Source organism: Dromaius novaehollandiae, chromosome Z (genome assembly GCF_036370855.1).
Source record: "Dromaius novaehollandiae isolate bDroNov1 chromosome Z, bDroNov1.hap1, whole genome shotgun sequence".
In the NCBI taxonomy this organism is placed as follows: Eukaryota; Metazoa; Chordata; class Aves; order Casuariiformes; family Dromaiidae; genus Dromaius; species Dromaius novaehollandiae.
The window spans coordinates 67,775,116-67,794,197 of NC_088132.1; the positions used below are offsets into that span (position 1 = coordinate 67,775,116).

The following is a 19,082-nucleotide window of genomic DNA, read 5'->3' on the forward strand; positions in this document are numbered from 1 at the left end:
AACGTCTCAGGAGCATCTGTCTCAACATGCAAAATCCCAGACAGAAACTCTGTTCTTCATCTGCTCATCTCCATAGTTGTCTAAGGCTAAGTCTACACTGTCAAATGACTTAGCTCCCCAAATGGCTTTTGGATTCAGCACTGCTGGTCATTCACACTGCACATTTACTAGTTCACTCTTAGCTTCTTTTGACATGAACTATTTCCTTCTGAGATGAAACCTCCGCGAAATTCTGGAGATAGTTCACTCCAGACACCACTCCTGGGAGTCACTGCAGACAAGGGCAAGCCAGGATTGGTTCCTTTTGTCTCACACACCTTCATGCCAGGCCCTACAAGAGGATGTCCCCATGCCCTTGGCATGAGACTGTACAGACAGCACACTGGTGGGCTGCCACACAGTCTTTGCAATGTGTCAGACACTTAGAACTGAAAAATGACAAAATAAGTCTTATGGCTATGGGGTAAAGTCTGTAGAGATAATAATCAGAAGAAACTTGAATCAAGAGCTAGGTATGGATGCACCAGCCCATCCTACAAGATGTGAATATGATTGTTAGCCAGTTTTCACCAACCAGCCTTGGGGCCAGATGCCTTGTGCAGTGTTGGACAGTAGCCTAAGTGAAGGTATCACTAATTCTGACATAAAAGTAGATAGAAAAGAGAGAAGGTTCAGTACATGCCAGCCCTCTACCTATTTCCAAAAAAGGATTCTGCTGGGATCACAACAGAGATTACACTCGCTTTAAGTTGAAGTGGCTGACTAGGTTTGGTTGGTTGATTAGTATTTCTAATCTGATTGGACTTCAGTGGGCAGAAGCCCCATTTTAAATATGGAAAGTTGAGTAGAAAAGGTGGAAAGAATGTATGAAACCTTCTTTATCATATTGTCCTTTAACTGTGTCCCAAGCGTAGTTTTGTGAGTATTGTGCAAAAGGATTGTATACTTCAAGCAAGAGGAGAAAAAAGAAAAGACTTCAGGAACCCAGACTAGGGAATCAGAGTTTGTACAAAAGGACAACACATGAGGCACAAGCATGTGCAATTAGATCACATAATCCTGTGTGCAAAACATGCTTGTTAGCTGCTATCTGAGGGTGTCAGCAGGCAAGATGGGAAACAATAAAGAAGGAGACTTGAGGATAATGAAAGCAGAAGGGTGTGAAGTGATTGTGCTCTGCAGATCAGCCTTTTAAGTTTCTGTGCAAGATTGACGATTTTGTCATCCTGCTTTTTGATGAGGTGTTGAATGAATGTTTAGGAAGACAGCACTTATCACTGCTCATCAGAGTTTGAAAAAAAGACTGTTTGTACTAGAAGACTAAAGATACCGGGTCCAGCCAGGTTAGGAGACAGTCAAGTATTAAAGATGAAAACACTGTGAAAGACATACATCAGGTGCTCACACTATAGCAGGCAATAGTTTACATCTGTGTGCAAGAGTACAGACCTTGTTACTTGCTTTAGTGTTTCTGCCTACCTTTGATGATGAAGAAAGCATACAGGATATGTACGACAATGTACAAATCTAGAATTAAAAAATGAGACGCTGATCACATGGCAGTATAACAAGAGTAATACATGCAGTTATTGAATGATTTCTTTTTGACGGGTTATAACATAGGATGAATTAAGTGCATAGAATTATTTGTGGCAGAGAAAAAAAGCAATGGAGGGGGAAAGAGATGAACTGATAATCAGAGGTCATCTAGTTCTTTTCAGTTACTAAACTGTTGGCCTTAACATCTTCTTATGTAGTAACAACTCACAAAGAATTTCTTACTCCACTCACTTTGTCTCTTTATTTACTCCAAGATTATCCAATAACAAGTGCCAATATTAATTGTCCCTTTCAATAAATATTTTGTTTGAAAAAGTTTAGACAGTAGTTTGTTTGCAAGGCACCAAGCAGGGTTAATAACTACTCACAATCTATGACTGGTCATCTTAAATCATACACAACATTGTCCCAAACAATGTAAATCAAGGAGTATCACAATTGAAAACATCTGCCTTTTATTTGATCACTTCCAGGTTAGTCAAGAAAATGGGCATTTGGAGGGTGGGGGAGAAAGCTACAAAGGAAAAACAACAGAAATCCTGTTTGCGGTCATTTTCGTAATATTGATTATCCTCACTGTAAAGCTGCCCTAATCTATGCTTCAGAAATATTCCTTCTGTGCCCACAATCATTATGAAGTTTCCTTAAAAAAATGTTATAACTGAGCAATAGTAGGAATAATTGTGGCGTTGTAGAAGAAAAATGCTGAAAGTGCTGATGAGGTAACTGTCACCGACGATAATTATGTGAAGAAGAGTGATCATTATAGCTGTCCAGTGGTAGTTAGTCTTGCATTATAAACATGTGGATCCCATATTTTAAAATACCATGGATTCCTTTTTCCCGTGTGAGGCAAAGACAGACAAAAGCCATTAGAACCAACATTAATTGATGTGGTGGACAGTGTATTTGGCAAGTTTCTGATTGCATGGAAAATGATATCACACCCTTTTCCGAGAAAAACAGTAGTAGCAGGGTAGTGCCAGGAACTGTACTGAGTCTAGGTATCCTATGTATAAGACTAGGTAATATCTGGAAACATATTCTGCCTTTTTATAGCTATGATTTCATGATTCCTTTCTCATGCATTACTTGTCAGTAATTACTTGTCAGAGGACCTAGCTGGCAGAGGCAGTGCACTGCACATTCCCAGCTTTGTGGTGCAGCCAGTCTCCCTCTGACTCCCACCTTCTACACTATGACAAGCATCTGGGACTAGCAAATGAGCAACTGTATTTTTGCAGTCCTGTTGTTTTACAGAATAGGGACTCAAGCTGAGATTCATCAGAAGAATAAATGAGGCCCAAAATTAAAAAGAACTTCTAAATGAAACTTGTCTCATTTTGACATGCAGTTGAGCAGCCCTAGCCAGGAGAACAGCTACAGTACGTGTCAGATATTTGCAGGAGGAGGAAACAGACCTGTCATTTGGATAAAGACTGTTGAGAGACAAGCAGCAGAGGCTATCTGCAGCACGCTGAGTTTCATGAGTCATATAACTTCCATACCTATCCCATAAGGATGCTTTTTTTCACCTGTTTGTACATACTCTGACTACTGTAGAACCAAAGCTCCCTTCAGTCTGCTCATACCTATTAGTGCCTCTTTGGCAATTTACTCCATTTAATTCTAATTTGGGCCTTTTGCAAATGTATATACCGCATCTGCTAGGAACTTCTGACAATGCTACAGTCCTCCAGACCGCCCCATCGCGGCAGTGAAGGCCTGTCTTTCGTGTGATTGCAGATGATGGACAGGTATTTCTCCTGGCAGTCCCCATGCCTTTTGACTGTTTATTCTGCAGTGCTACTGCCTATATGTTATCCTTTCATTGTGTGTTAGGATGGGCAATAAATGGCACAGCCTTAACTCCAGCCAGTTATTTTCAATTTGCTCTGTTATTCATATTGAAACATACAAATAATAAAATGCAGGGGGTGAGCATAATGATCATGAATGTGAAAGACAACTCAGGATTCCACCCAGGTTACAAACAGGTAGCTCCATATACCCCTGGGAAAATTTACTGAGCTCTACTGATCTCTTATGAGCTCTACACTCTCCTGTGTATTTCTGTGGAGACCTAGAAATTTAAGATTTGGCAGAAACTGTGAACGCATGGTCTTGTCTACTAAATGGAAATATACATGAACTGCCAAGTTTCGATTAGGATTTGGACTGGGATCCAAGTTTCCCTATAAACACATGAAGTAATCTTTCTGCTCTATTCAGTACCCATCAGGCCTCAGTTAGAGTGCCGGTCCAGTCTTGGGCACCTCACTTCAAAAAAATTAGCCAGTTGGAAATAGTCCATAAAGAGAGCAATAGAAGGACTAGAAAACATACACTACCAGGAATGACTGCAAAAACTTGGATTGTTTAGTCCTTAGGGTTTTAGGTTGATTTGTTTTCTATTGAGAGTTATTTCCAAGCCAGATCATTCCACTGATTTTGTTTATAGTGCTGCTCCACAAACAGTTATATTTGAAGGGTTGGTGAACTTCAGCACAGAGACAGCACAGAATAAGTATCTGGGGGAAGGGAGGGAAAGCTGAAACTTCTTAAGCCATCTTTGTCACCAGAGCTAACAAATCAGGTAACTACAACCCTGTATTTAATTATATATACCAGGTATGGGGTGGTTGTTTGGTTTCCCCTTTTTCTCTTGGCAGGTGAATGGCTACCATGCCTTGGTTCAATATAAATTGTCAGTTGTAGCTCCTCTACCCCAATAACAATTCACATAATGAATTCTGACACTCTCACTGTGTCTATTCCACAAGATACCTCATCCTGCAATGTTGGGATCCGGCATGCCAAGATTTTCAGATCCTTACATTTTCCATCAACATTCATGTAGCTAACTGTACCCCTTCATATCTCGGCTCAAAGCATGGAGCTCAAGAAATCTGAGCTCTGATTAATAGAACTAGGTACAGTTGGCTCTACCTGTGGCCATCCCATCTCCAGTGCATGAATTAAATCCATGTGAAGGAAACAAATGTGTTTATTCTCTCTTTCAAGGGAGTCCCAGCACTTAGGCTAAATCTGAAAAAATGCTTACATGTGAGTGATGCAAATGATGGTCAAGTCTGTCTTTGAAGACAGTTTTGAACTCATCTTAACTGACAGCATAGATGTGTCCTCAGAGTCACTCCCTGCATTTTCTTTGCTTAAGATTATCCCACCTAACTTTAGGTATTTAAATGAAGTATTCGTGGTGTTCAAAACTGTTGTATGGAGATGTCTATCTCTCTCCACTGACTAGAGGAAAATGTAGGCTATCTGTGCTCCTGAGTTAATTGCTTCAGTTACACGTTAGGATATATACTAGCCTAAATTGTTTCCTACCATTTTTGTACTTAAACCTAAACTCCTCCTTTGCTAACCAGCTACTCTGGCTATTGCATCACTAATAAGGTTATCTCTTCTCATGTACAGTACTGCTGCCACCTTTCCATGTACTTTGTCTCCCAAGGAGTGTTGGTTGAGTGGTCCTTGCTCTGCTCTGAAGCTGAAGTCATAAAAGCAACAGATAAAGAGAGGAGAAGCGGCTTATTTCCCTTTGTTCCCTCTGTGGGTTTGAGAAAGAGATCTAATAATTTAGTCTTTTATATGGTCTCTAGGCCCCATGTAAATTCCTTGTTTTGATATTGATAATGCAGGAAGGCTCAGAGGTCCTGTTGCAGGACCACAGCCTTCCAGAAGTTTGGATACGTATCTCAGGCTTATCCAAATGCATCAGATATGGAAATTGGACTGGGAAGCTCATGGGACAGTCACATTTTGGACATAGTTGATCTAAATATGACACATCAGCAGCTTTGTTTTTGCTAGTTCAGTACTGTCACTTCTGATGTAGAGCAGAAAGGGTGGAGGTCTGGGCAAATATTAAATAATAATGAAAATAAAAAGCACTGAACAGATTTCAACTTTACATGAAGCTTTAATTAGAAGTCAAAGCTCAGATTGTGGTTCAGGATGGTTCTTATTTGGGATTTCTGTCCATAATTATGGCATCGTGGGTTTTACTGGATATGTCTGGATGTAGGGAAATAATTTTGTTGTGATATTTGTGTCTTAAGTTGCCTTACAAAGACTACCTCAAAATCAGTAAGATTATAAATCAGTGAAACTGCTTTGATTTATTAAAAATGCTTCCAAAAGGCAAGTCTTTCTCACCTCAGTTTCAGTTTCCTAGGCTTGTTCTGTCTTCTACACCACCACCTTCCTCTGTCTCGTCAGCAGTTTTTAGGCAAAAAAAATATAAAAATGGGAATAGCAGTATTCCTTCTAGTTTGGCAATGTTTTCAATTTGCTTTGTGCAGGTGTAAATGATGAAGCAGAGAGGCAACAGACTCAGTGGCCCCATATTCCGTAGTACTTCTCTCTTCTCTTTCATGGCAATATCCATCCAACTTTTTCACTTCTTCAGACCACCCTCTTTTTAAGCCATCTACTAAGAGCAGCTTTTTGAACTATCAGATCCTTAATGTTATGTGTTATCACCAATTGTATTTGACCCAAGCCACTGCCAGTCAAAGGAACCCCTCCAAAGCTCACTAGAGGGTAAAAAAATCAAAGTTCTGAAAACTTAGCTTGGAGGAATGTTACCCAAGTTCTCCCTCTCCAATTATCCAAGAGTAGCAGCTGCCTTTGCAGGCCCAGCAGTTTCTTGTCACCATTTGGGAAAAGCTTCAGAAGCTCTCAGTCATCATCACATTCCATCCAACTGAACTCACTCTTCATCTGCGATATTTCTGGAGGCAGAAGAAAAGGCAAGGGAGGGAGGGAGGGACTGCCTGTGGACTGCCACGTCTATGGGCTCATCTCTGAAAGCAGAAGGCTCAGAATGGGGGAGGAAGATGGAAAGTGGTCCCGTTCCTCTACATTAAGTCTAGGGCCTCTGGCATTTAAAGTGCATTCTAGTAACTCATTATACAAATGACAGCTACAGAAGAATGGGTCACTGTCTCAGAGTGCAAAGAAGTTGAATTTGATCCCAGCATCAAGTGGTTCTTATCGCAGGGCATGTTTGGATCCATTGCAGTAGTGTCTTGATAAAATATCTGATACTCTGTCAAGCTGTCTGTTTTCTAAAAAATTGCTTGACATAATTTCACACAATTCCAGGGTTTTCTGTAAATTTTTTTTTGCTTCATATTACCATCATACGTATAACAACCTAAAACATTTGGAAATAGCGTACAGAATTATGTAAGAGCAATTTTTTACTTTTATTTTTTATAGTCCCTCTGTGCAGAGCAAGACAGCCAGTCAGTTTTCTGTTGCCTTGTCATTTATATAATGATCACTTTTATAAACTATAAAAATACAGTTTATTTAAGTTAAATATATTTGGGTTCTATGGGGAATATGTTTCTAGCCTTTGGGACCTGTAAAGAGAACACATGCATGGCTACAGCGCACATCTCAAGTTGATATTTAAAATGTTTCTAATTATAATGAGGTGGAAATGGTTTGGGTATTGAAAACCATGCTTATACAGTGAATGCAGTGAAAGGGGATTGGTTGTAATTGTTGAAGTTTACAGAGTTATGACTGGAAAAAATATGGGAAAAGTAATTTTTAAATATGTTTATAAGCACCTGCCTAGGAAATTAGCAAACAGATGAATTCATCAAAGATAAAGAATAGCACACCAACCTTATTTTCATCTGTGATGGATAAAAATCTTCATATATAGGAGAGAAGCAGCAGATATCATAGATTTTGGGAAGATTTTTTAAACCAGTTTCTCTAATGATATTCCCTTAACCAAGATAAGCAAGGAAAATCTAAGTGAAAATACTCCAGTATGGAAAGTCCTATGCAGGAATTATCAAGTTTTTGCTGCCAGTTGAACAGAGGCATCAAGTTTTGCCAGAGTCTCTTTGAGGTGTCTTCTAATGAATAATTCTCTATTAACTTGGACAAAAGAATAGAAAGTATGGTTATAAAAGTTGCACACAATAGCAAACTTGGAATAGTTGCAAGGATTTTGAGGACTGAATAAGAGCTCAAAGTCACCTTGACAAATTAGAGAAATGATTAAAAAATTAAATAAGAGGCCACTCAGCTAGAGCATGTGCAGAGTATGAAATTTAATTAGGAGTAAACAACTTCACAAATAGGGGATGAGGAATGGTTGCTTATGTTTCTTTCAAGCATCCCAGGGTGATGGATCACAAATCAAACATGAATCAATATTATCCCATTATTGTGAAGAAATGAAATATTCATAGGTCTATGCATAAATGTATGAGTATGCATATATCCTCTGTAGGAAATATTAAATGTTCCTTCCTGTTTCAACACTGATAAGGCTTTGATAAGAGTATTATGGCCATGTTGTGGGGACAAAGAACAGGAGTGTTCAAAAGCCTAGAAAAACTGAAAGTTTTAAGGAAAGCTTTGAAAAACTGGGCTTGTTTAAAGAGAAAAATTTGGTAGGTACTTGTAATAATAGTCCTTTACCACGTAAAAGGTTTCCGCAGGGAAAAATAGTTTCTTTTTCACAACAGTTATGGTTAAAACAAGAGCTAATGGGCTCAAATGACAGCAAGGCCATTTAGCTTAAATGTTAGGAAAATCTTTCTATGGTAGATAGTGGAATGGGAGGGGGGGGCTGTAGAATGTCAATTTTTGAAAGTCCCTAAGAACAACTATCTGTCAAGAATAGTTACCTTAACTGAGGCAGTGGAGTAGACTTGATCTCCTGGCATCCTTTCAGACGTATGGTCTGTGATTATGTATAAGCCTGTATCTTCAAGTCTATAGTACTTGAAGAATATGAAACTACTTTAATTTACAGAGTCTTATCCTCAGAGCCCATGGAAATTATCTATTATTCTTATTGCGGTTGTAAGTCCAATCATGGCCCATGGCTCTACTACATAAACCTTAGGTAGATACAGCATAATTTCTTCTGCCCTCGAAGAAGTCAGTTTCATTAGATGGTGAAAATACTATTTATAGTTTTGAGCTACAAAGTGTAGGCCTCAATTTCTTTTCTTTATATTTTCTTGGCGAATTTAATGACTCGAGTAAGAGAAACATATTTTCACCCTTACATGAAAGACACTTGATTTAAATCCAGTCTGGTTCAAAGTTCTAGAAAGACGTTATGGCTTCTGCTTGTAGATCCATGTCAAATGAGTTGCTGCCGTCATTCTAAACTCTGGAATTTGTGCCTGCATCCCTGACGCCTGTATAAAGATTCCCATTGCCTTCAATGCATTTCTGTCAGACTCATGAGCGAATCTCCTCCAGAGCAAAATCTATAAATAATGCTGAATAATTTGCAGTCTACACAAAAGCTAGTTCAGTGCTTGTAACAAGCATGTAACTCCAGTCAAGTCTCTGGGGTTTATAGATAGCAGCAGGGTAGATAAGTACCAAATTAGATCCTTTGCACCCAAGGGATAATAGATCAAGAGTATTACATTTATTTGAAATAAAAACATCAATTGAAATCCCCGTCTCCTCCAAAAGACTGCAGAGGTTAGAATTTGTATACTTATCTCTGAAAGTTATGTAACATTTTTCAACTACAATTCCAAATACAGGAAACAGTGAAAATATATCCATGATCATTGGGGATGAGATCAAACTGATAACCGTTCTGAAGAATTCAGCTACATTTGGCTACAGTAAAACAGCACAACTGGTTATAACCAGACTAATTCCTGTGGTATATAATGTAAATGCAATAACATTTCTTCTCATGACCTCCTCTCAGCTGGCCTGTTAAGGATATAATGGAGTGTGAGATTGTGACCAAAGTATATCAGAAAAGTCTGCTGTGTTTTCATGAATTAAACAAATACTTTTGTTGCATTGACTTAGGTATTGTATTGAATAGCAGTATATCAAGATCATTCAAGCACAAAACATTCAAAATGGGTTAATTCAGCAAAAGTTTCATGTTTAAGCACTGTTCTACTTCAGCTGCACTCAAACATTTCACAAGTGTATTATTCAATTGAATTAGCCTAATATAGTGTTATTGTTACAAGGATAGTATGACAAAATATAACTCCGTTTAATCAATTTCCACATAAAACAATTAATAATGCTCCATGTAATGCCAATATCAAATTTTTTTTTGGTTGGCAGTTGTTGTTAGAGATGGACCCAGCCTAGTTTTACTAGTGTCACAGTTGGGATTACGGAAATTAATTTTATGTAGAAGGAATTGACTGAATTCTTCTCATCATTTTTTAGCATGGAAAAGGGAAAAAACATGTCAGCCACACAAAAAGAAGGGGGTGTTGTGGTAATCACACCACATTCTCACCCTCCAGTAGCTTGTAATCCACTTAATTTAAGGCACTCCACTTAACTGTTCTTGATTTTGAGCACAAATACTTTAGGGCATGATTGAATGCTCCTGCAGAAAATCAAGGAAGACAAAAGGCATAGCACACATTTGGAAGAAAGTTACCATGGGTACCTTTCTTTTTTTTTTTTAAGTTGTTGGCAATTTATTGCTGTTCCAGCTGATCTATTCCTTGTATTATTTCTTGGCCTGGTCTAGGGTGTTTTTCTCTAAAATTTCTCATCAGCTCTACATCTCCTGTAATTTCTCCAGTGGTAGCAACTGTGTGACCACTGGGTTAGATGGGCTATTGTTTCAACTACTACAGCTTTAACATTAGGAGAAAAGTTGGAGCCAGGCATCCTATCTGCATAAAATGGATAAATCATTTTAGGAGTTATTTGGTTGGAGCTATATTTATCCTAGATTAAAACATGGTGCCGAAACAACATCCAGTTACCCTGCTAATAACTGAAAAGAGATCGCTAAAGTCACCACGTAAGTGGTCATGACTTCCACTGCTCCCAAAGCAGTATGCACTTGGACTGAAAATACTGAGATGAAAAGCTCTGTCTCCCATTACTGGCCCCTTTAGCCATCCAGTATCCCAGAAAGAGTTTGTTTTAAAGAAAAAACTTAATCATATTTATTACAAACAGAGCAAAATGTTTCTGATATCTGAAAGACAAAGATAATGTGGCCGTTAGGGTTAGTCTTACTATATCCCAGAACGTCAACACACTTGCCAAAAATGAATTTATCAGCACAATGCAGCCAAGAGATTTAATTTATCTAAATATCCTACAAGGAATAAATAGTTTACCACTGGTTTTGAAGACTAGGGTAAATTAACATTCTATTGACATATGCTATAGATTTAATTTAATGCTGTGGTTCAGATGTCTCTTCTGATAAATTTTAGTAAAATCTATGTTAAGAAGAATGGAGCTGTTTCAGTATTTATGGGGTTTAAAATACAGGGTTAGCAAGGGAAACATGTTAATTGAAACAATGTTTGTGTATATTCTTGCAATGTTTTGCAGAAGAATGTTGCTAAAGTTTGTTGGTCAGTTTATTAGAAGTTTAGTATTTTTCAGGTTTATTGCTCTTTTTCTATGGTGAAAAAATCCTTTAATGACGTGATTAAATATCTCAATTTTTATTTTTTAGGCATATTGGAGATAACATCTGTGGAAATCGGTGTTGTGGCAGTTAAATCCATTAAAAGCAACTATTATTTAGCCATGAACAAAAAAGGAAAAGTCTATGGCTCTGTAAGTATCCTTTTTTTTTTCTTTAAAATGGTTCGTAGTAGTCAGCACAGTTCCCTCTCTTACCTACTGAAAAGCTCACTTATCTGTGTATTACTACTAATTAGAGCTGAAATGAGCTGTTCATCAAAATTTCATCCCCTGGTAAACCAGCAGCCCCCGCTCCCCACAAACTCCCCCCTGTTTGTCAGGCTCCCATCACACCAGAGCAGCTGCTGGTATTTACCACGATGACTGCTCCAGGCAAGTCTCCTGTCAAGTAGTGGCCGATGGGGAAGGACCTACAAAATGTAATCTCTAGGGCTATTTTTCCTTCTTTCTGCCGTACAGCTACCTTTATCAATAATTTTTTTTTTTTGGGGGGGGGTATGAGGAGTACCTCAAAACTTGGAAACTGTAGCTGATGGAGCAGATACACCAAATTCTCAAACTGAGGGTGCAGAGATTTCCAGAGTAGCCAGCTTTAAATGAACTGTGCTAATTAATATATAGAATTACAGGGAGTACAGGAAAATAGAGTTTCATATCAGCAGGCATGTGAACTTATGATTGAGCAGAATTTGGGGATCATTTGAAAGCTATCCATATATACTGTATGTGTATTTGTGTAAGTTTAGGTTTACTGATCTTTTTAGTAAAAAACATAGTAGCCATCCAAATATTTTTAATAGCAAGGAACATGGTCTATTAAATCAGGCTACTGAACTCCATTTTATACTCACAAATGCACATGGTGGCATGGACACAAGATTGGTCTGGTATTACATCTGGTTTGATCTATAGTTTTGCAAGTTTTGCCAGTTCCAGTAAGTTTGAACCCACATAAATCTTTACTTATTCAAGTCATCTACAAAGATTATGAGCCAATCTTCAGATTACTCAGTTTTCAGAACATATACAAGCCTTAATGGGAGCACTTCATGGATAGCTACTGACACTGGGTTTAATCTCAGGCAGTGCAGCTAAGCCTGCCTATGCTGAAAATAATGAAGCAATGCCAGTCTGAGACTACCAGACTCACCACAGAGACTGAATCAATTGACACTCAAGTGGGTTGAAGTCATTTGGTCCTTTTTTTTTAAGGAAGCATTTATACTGGGTGGGTTTAGTTCACATAAACTATATAAACTTTATTTTCCCTCATCTGTACTGTGGCTAGTCATTTATCATTCATAAGGTTACTTCTAACCTTTTAAACACGCGAGTCATATTAAGGAATTGCAATAAGGAAAGAAAGACTGGAACAGAGAAGTCTTTCTTAATTTCCTCCTAAATGTGGATTTTAATTTCTAAAATCACTCTGGACAGAAAAGGAGGATGATCAGTGCTCAGTCCTGCATCACTGAGAGGCATAAGGGTATATTTACTAGCTGTCAAAGCACTGTAAGTTACCACTAAGCCCCGTTCATTGATTTTGCATATGCTCCTGGACATATGTGAAGGTACCATAGTAAATTCATGTGTCTCAGTTAGCAATGTTTACCTTAGTCATTTGTGACTATCTGTCCTAAAGCCTAAGACAAGTTTTTCTATCCACGTTGTTTGCCAATGCTGGCGTCATGGAAGTTCATCCCAACTCTATAGGCAGCTTTCATGTATGATAGGTGGAAACTGCCATCATAAGATTCAGTAATTCACAGTGTATTAGGAATAGTGTTGACAGGGGGATACGAATGTGGAAAGCCTTTTCTCTAATTCCAGGTGGGATAGTTTTTCATTATTCACATCATAATATCACAACATAATGACTTATCAAAACCTATTCCATAATACTTCAGAGATTTTGAGAATGCTTCTGTTATTATTTTTCCCACCCTCCCAAGACTTGCAGTTAGACTCATATTGCTACAGTGTGGCAGCTTGCAGATGGATATGGAAAGCAGAACCAATAAAAACTTTAAAAACACTCTTAAGCATGTGCACAATACACACTGGTGCTGGATTACACTGAAATTCGTTTGAAATGAGCAAAGCAGTCTCGGGCTAATGACCCCTGCCAATGAGACTTCTTAACCGCACCACAACATCATCTGCTCTCTTTGCAACATCTAAGAATAGAGAGAAAAGTTTGGATTCCAGTACAATTCTGCATCTGGGAAAACAAGTCAAGTGATACTGTTTCTATGTTTATCAAACACGTTGCCATTTGACTGACTTTGGTTAGGATGAGGGAGCAAAGGAAGACTCACTATTTGATTTCTTCAGCAAAGTAAAGTGTTAGCAGATAGGAGAAATTACTGTGCTTGAGAACCTGCCTTCTTAACACCTTGACATAGAAGGTGGCATATTAGAGCAAGTAAGTTAAATGACTTATATGTAGCTTTATGAATGCAGGGAGTATTAAGAGTCATTTTGGAGAGCATCTTCTCCTCACAGTGTTTTTCCCAACATTCATTTTTCAACCGATTACTAATTCCAAACTAAAGAGGATGGTGGAAGTCAAATCAAGCTTGAATGATATGTGCAATCCTGTTAAGAAATGTGTTCTGTGGTCTTAACAGAAACTGTAAAACCTCAATTATCGACCTGAAAATTCTTACTGTGCCAAAGTATTGAACATTAACTAGTTTAAAAATTCTAATTTAAATGAATAGGCAGTGGAGATGCCTATGGATACTTTCTATTATCCTTATTAGCTGACTATCTAAAGACTTTGATCATCATCAAAGATAAAATACCCCTGAAATTCTTATCTGCATCATGAAAAAAGTTTTATTATTTAGACACATTTCCATTGTCTTCATGGTAGACATCTTAAAAATACTACAAGTACTTAGGCAGATTACACTGAGATTCTGACATGCTTCTGTCTGTGAGCTCTGAAATAACTTCTTGTTTTCTGAAATGCAGGAACAGCAGAAATGCTATATTTGGGTAGTCATTTAAATGGTTGAAAATGTCCTACTTCAAAGGCTTTCTAAATGAAATATAAGTAACTTAATCAAACTGGTTCTTTCACATGTAGGAATTATTTGTGAAAACAAGCATTTTTGTCTTCATTACAGAGATGGAAATCTGTGTAACCGTATTTAACACTATAGAAAGTCTCTCCCACATGCTTCCTACATGTTTGTATTTTATATCCTTCCTAACAATTCTCTTGAAAAAATAGAAAACCTTAATCCTTGGTACTGTAAACAAAACTGCTTATAAGATTACTGTGAACATTTTCTCAATAAGACACAGAGTCATATATGATTCCTTTTTTAGGCTAAGGCCCTCTTGACGTCAGCAAAGTAGACAGGCCTCACAACCATTTATAAGAACAGCACAACGGTGGTTTGCACCAATTCAAAAGGCCCTTTTTCACAGCCACTGTGGTGTAAAGGATCTTACTTTAAATAAGAAGTAGGCCTATGCCATGCAGATTTATTTAACATATGGTATTAATAATCTCGTTCAAGATATTTAAGGGTTGTATTAGAGCTGAAATATGATGAATGATTCCCAGATTGCCACCTCATACTTTGACTTTATGACTGAGAGTTTGTTTTAATATTGCTGCCATATTCCAACACAGAGAAGTTTCAAGTGAAAGTGAACTATATCATTCTATTACTTTAATTATATATTGCATAATTGATTATATCTTTCATTGATTGCGTTTTTTGCAGCCTAGCTGATGTTGCTTTAAATGCTATGGACATAGTGAAATATTTCTGTAAATACATTTTAGAATCCTAAAAGGATGTCTTATACAAACATTGAAATTGTCCAAAACATTTTTAGAAGCTATTTAACTTCAGTATGCTGCAACTCTGAAACATTATTTATATTCTGAATTTGTGTATTTGTTTCCCTCTTTTAACAGAAAGAGTTTAACAGTGATTGCAAACTGAAGGAAAGAATAGAAGAAAATGGATATAACACATATGCATCCTTAAATTGGAAGCACAATGGAAGGCAAATGTTTGTAGCCTTGAATGGACGGGGAGCCACAAAGAGGGGACAGAAAACAAGAAGGAAAAACACTTCAGCTCACTTTCTTCCAATGGTAGTAATGTCATAGATGAAGGAACTGTTTTATCGATGCAGTTGAACCAAAGGCTCTTTGTCAACAATATCTGGTAATCCTCTTGAAGAATAAATGCAAAGAAGTAGTGCAGACGTCTGCTTGTTTGAAAAGAGAGCAGGGGAAGCCTTTGAAGGTTTCATACTCACTGCTGACACATGAAATACTTTTAATTAGTTTGGTGTCATATCTTCTAATCAAGATACAAGCTGGATCAAATGGGATAGAAGCGATTGCCAGTGCGAACAATGGGGTTTTTTTATCTCTGTGATACAACTTAAGGGACGAGAGACAATCTTGAATGATCTTCGGGGGGAAAGTTATTTATGGAATACTAACTCATATCAAAGACCTTAATTGCTCATTCAAGCCTAATGATCCAATGAACAGTTGGACACGCAAGCATTTATTGGAAGCACTTGGATCATATGCACAAATAAAGATGTTTCTGGAGAAGCCTTGTGGAAGAATGGATAGGATTAAGGAATATAAGCAAAGTAGTGTAAAACTGTTCTAACAAAACGAATAGTATGGTTTGCTTGTATGTTCTAACTTCATTCCTTTTTATTTCTCTCTAAGTTATTTATTTAATAGGATGTTAAATATCTTTTTGATTTGAAATGTTTTCCTCATTTGCTTCTTTGTTATTTTCCCTTTCTCTCAGTACTTCACAAAAGGTTGATAGGCTAAAATGTCAAAACCTCACAAGTACTCTGAGAATAGGTAATGGACAAGGCTTTAAAGGCAGAATTTAATGTGTATAATCCATTTTTTCCTAAACTGTCTTGCACTTAAGCAAAAAGACCAAACAAGCAGTGCTTGGATTTATGGTACTGGGTGTATCTATGTTGGAGAGGGTTTCAGCACTCAAGAACAAACTTCAAGAAATACTTTGTACAAAGGGTCTTTCTGCTGTTTTGAAATTGAGAAAAGGGGCCACATCTGTACTTGGGAATCAATGCATCTGTGTGTATATCCACCTGCCTTTGATTTCAGTTTGGAACTAAGATCTAATCCACTGCAATCAGTGAGAGATTTTGCAGCAAGCATTGGGCTGGAACCTAGATGTGCACAGCCCTGTTAAAATCACTGAAATCACAGATGTTAGAATTAAGCAGGACAGAATGCCCAAGTGTAAAATTTGGCCTCCGAAAGGTAAGTGAGAAGGCACACAGTCCTGTATTCCTTAGTCAGTTAATGCACTCATTGGTCCTTGTTACCAGCTTGTAGAGTCACTGGCATATAGTGGGAGCAATACCTAAATAAGGACTGAGGGATAGGATCCAAAATCATTCTCATGCATTTAACAGAGATTATTACTCACATGTATGTTATATATGAGAGCCAACCAAAAAGCCATGCTGGTGTCCAGCTTTAGCATGCCTTTCGTATCCATCGTAGTAACTGAAGGCTCAAAATACATAATATCCAGCACATTGTTATGAAGTGTTACTAGTCCCATGGCTTAACTTGAGCAAGTGCAGTATAATAAAGTTAAGCATAATATGAAGTCTGCTCAATTAAAGGTACATAAGGTTTGTTTTATGTTTTGCTTTACTCTGTAACTTTAGAGAGCTCTGGATAGCTCATCAATGTAACCATATTGAGATTCATTTTGTTAGAGCAGGTAAATAGAAAACAGTATGTCAACCAATTTGTACCACTGTCTTCACGTTGTATTCCACTAAATAAATAAATAAGCCTTTGCAGTGTCTGTAGTAAGAAACAAAAGTAGTATAATATTATTTTGTTCTAAATACTTTAAGTGATAACTATGAGATTATATGGATGCTGCAGTTTTATCTTCGATATTTCTTGTTGTGAAAAAGTTGATTTTATTTTTATTGTTTGGAAACTGTATTTTGGTACAAAGGAGAGCCTTGCTTAATGTGTCTTTTTGAGAATGTTTAACCTCTATAAAGGCTGGTGTTGTTGGGATCTTCTATAACTTATTTAAGTCAATGTTTAACCAGCACTTCAATCTTAATCTGTTATTTAAATATTAGCTGTTTAAAAAAAGCAAAAAAATAACTTTCCCATAAAATACAAAACAGTCAGATTGTATTTCCTGTCCTTAAATAAAGTCAACTGTTTTAAAACCAGAAAGTCATTTGAGACACAACATTTTAGCTGATAGCTAACATTGTATTTCATGGATTTTATCTCCAGCTTGCTTCTTAACAAATGAGATTTTTCAAAAAAGGGAAATAAGAATTTCAGATTTTAAGTGTAATTGCAGATGATTAGCAAAACTCAACTACCATAATAAAAGGGAGTTTCTGTTGTTTAAAATTTGTGATCCATAATTAAAAATGACAAGACATACTGGACCACCCACAGTGAACATTTAATGTTTGCTTGGGCAAACGTAGTATTGGATGACCACTTTAAGAACACTTAGGGTACAAATGAGGTTCTCTTTTGAGAGAACTACCTAGATTACTGGGTCAGGGGAGCGATTATACATAAACATGATTGATTCAGTTTCAGGACTGAAAATACTGTGCTGCTCAGAGGCTGAAAATGGAAAAGGTGAGGAGCCATTTGTGACATGAATAGTGGTTTCTGAGAATTAACCAAAATAAAAAATCCTTGAAGAAACTGATAATTCTTGCACAATTGACAGACATACTGTAATACCCACTGTGGTGGGAGCGAACTGCAGACAGTCTATCCAGAGTATCACAAACACTAAACCGTAAGCTCTGTTTTCTATCACCCTCAGCAGAAGAGACTCCTGAGCAAAAGGAGAACAGGGGAGAGATTTAAAAAAGAAAAGGGAAACAAGAATCACTGAGTAACAATGTATAGTATGTTATATTTAAATAAAAATAATAAAATGCTGGGAATAGAGAATATTCTCCTTGTTTGTTTTATTAACCTGAAATACTGCACAACAAAAATAAAAAGGGAAAAGATCTGTTGTACTACAGGATGTGGTTTGGTGCTGTATAGCCCCAAAACAAAACAAAAATCACTTGAACATTTGTAAAGTTTCTTTAATTTTTTGCATGTGTGAGTCAGCTATCTCCTCTCTAATAACAACCAAATGCTTTAGATTCTTCCCGTAAGTATTCAGGTCCACCTAGTTTATACAGTGGAAAAAGCAATGAATTTAAAACAAGCACACTTGATGAAAGAATGAAGGGCTTTAGGAAGAAGAACATGTATTCACATTTTTGAGTAAACTTTAGATAAAGAAAAATAGTTGCATTTTATATAAGACTTCCTTCAAGAGATTTCAGGTTATAAAGTTCACTAAAGGTTAGTAAGCTTTAGTAATACAAAAATACCAGTGTATGAGCACAAATTTGTAATTCAGACCTCTTCCAAAACTGATCATCTATGTTCACACAATCAATCATAACTGCTTCAAGGAGTGATCTTGAAACTAATGCAGGAAGACATCGCATACTTTGAAGTATCAAGTGTCATTATTTACTTAAGTTGGATTGTGGGGCAGAATTTCTTATTACATTGCAGAAGTAAAAGTAAAACACAACACACAAACACATGTTTTATGCTGAAACTAGTCAGGGTATGATTAGTGACTGTTTTCAGAAAAAGCTCATTGGCTGAAACAATTTCAGTGCAACCACCAATAATAGATAAACATACGCAAAAAATTGCCTGTTTCCTGTTGTGTTATAGGCAAGAAATGGAATATGAAAAAAATTGGTTTTCGACCTATCATATTATTGTTTATAGTTGCACTTACTCACTCAGAATATTTGAACCTCATTTTTAACAATCTGGGAACTTTCTGGGAATAAGTTTTGGTATTAACCGTTTTTGAACTGTCAATTTCTAATGGAGCCCAGTGAATCACAGATACCTGATGGAGGTTTTTACATTCACTCATCCCAGAACAAAAAATGTAGTATGTCCTTTGCCCACCTCAACAACATAGAGAGGATAT

The 19,082-nt window shown here is 37.1% G+C and overlaps 1 protein-coding gene across 5 annotated transcripts in view; it reads left to right on the forward strand.

Annotated features, from left to right (window-relative positions):
* LOC135323486 (fibroblast growth factor 10-like) overlaps nt 1-17,901 on the forward strand; it is a 64,660-nt gene extending 46,759 nt beyond the window's left edge. For all 5 annotated transcript variants that reach the window (XM_064501388.1, XM_064501389.1, XM_064501390.1 and 2 more), the window contains 2 exons: nt 11,051-11,154; nt 14,963-17,901. In XM_064501388.1, the coding sequence (XP_064357458.1) occupies nt 11,051-11,154; nt 14,963-15,160 (302 nt within the window). In that variant the 3' untranslated portion in view covers nt 15,161-17,901. The remainder of the gene's footprint in view (nt 1-11,050; nt 11,155-14,962) is intronic.
* The last annotated feature ends 1,181 nt before the right edge of the window (nt 17,902-19,082 follow it).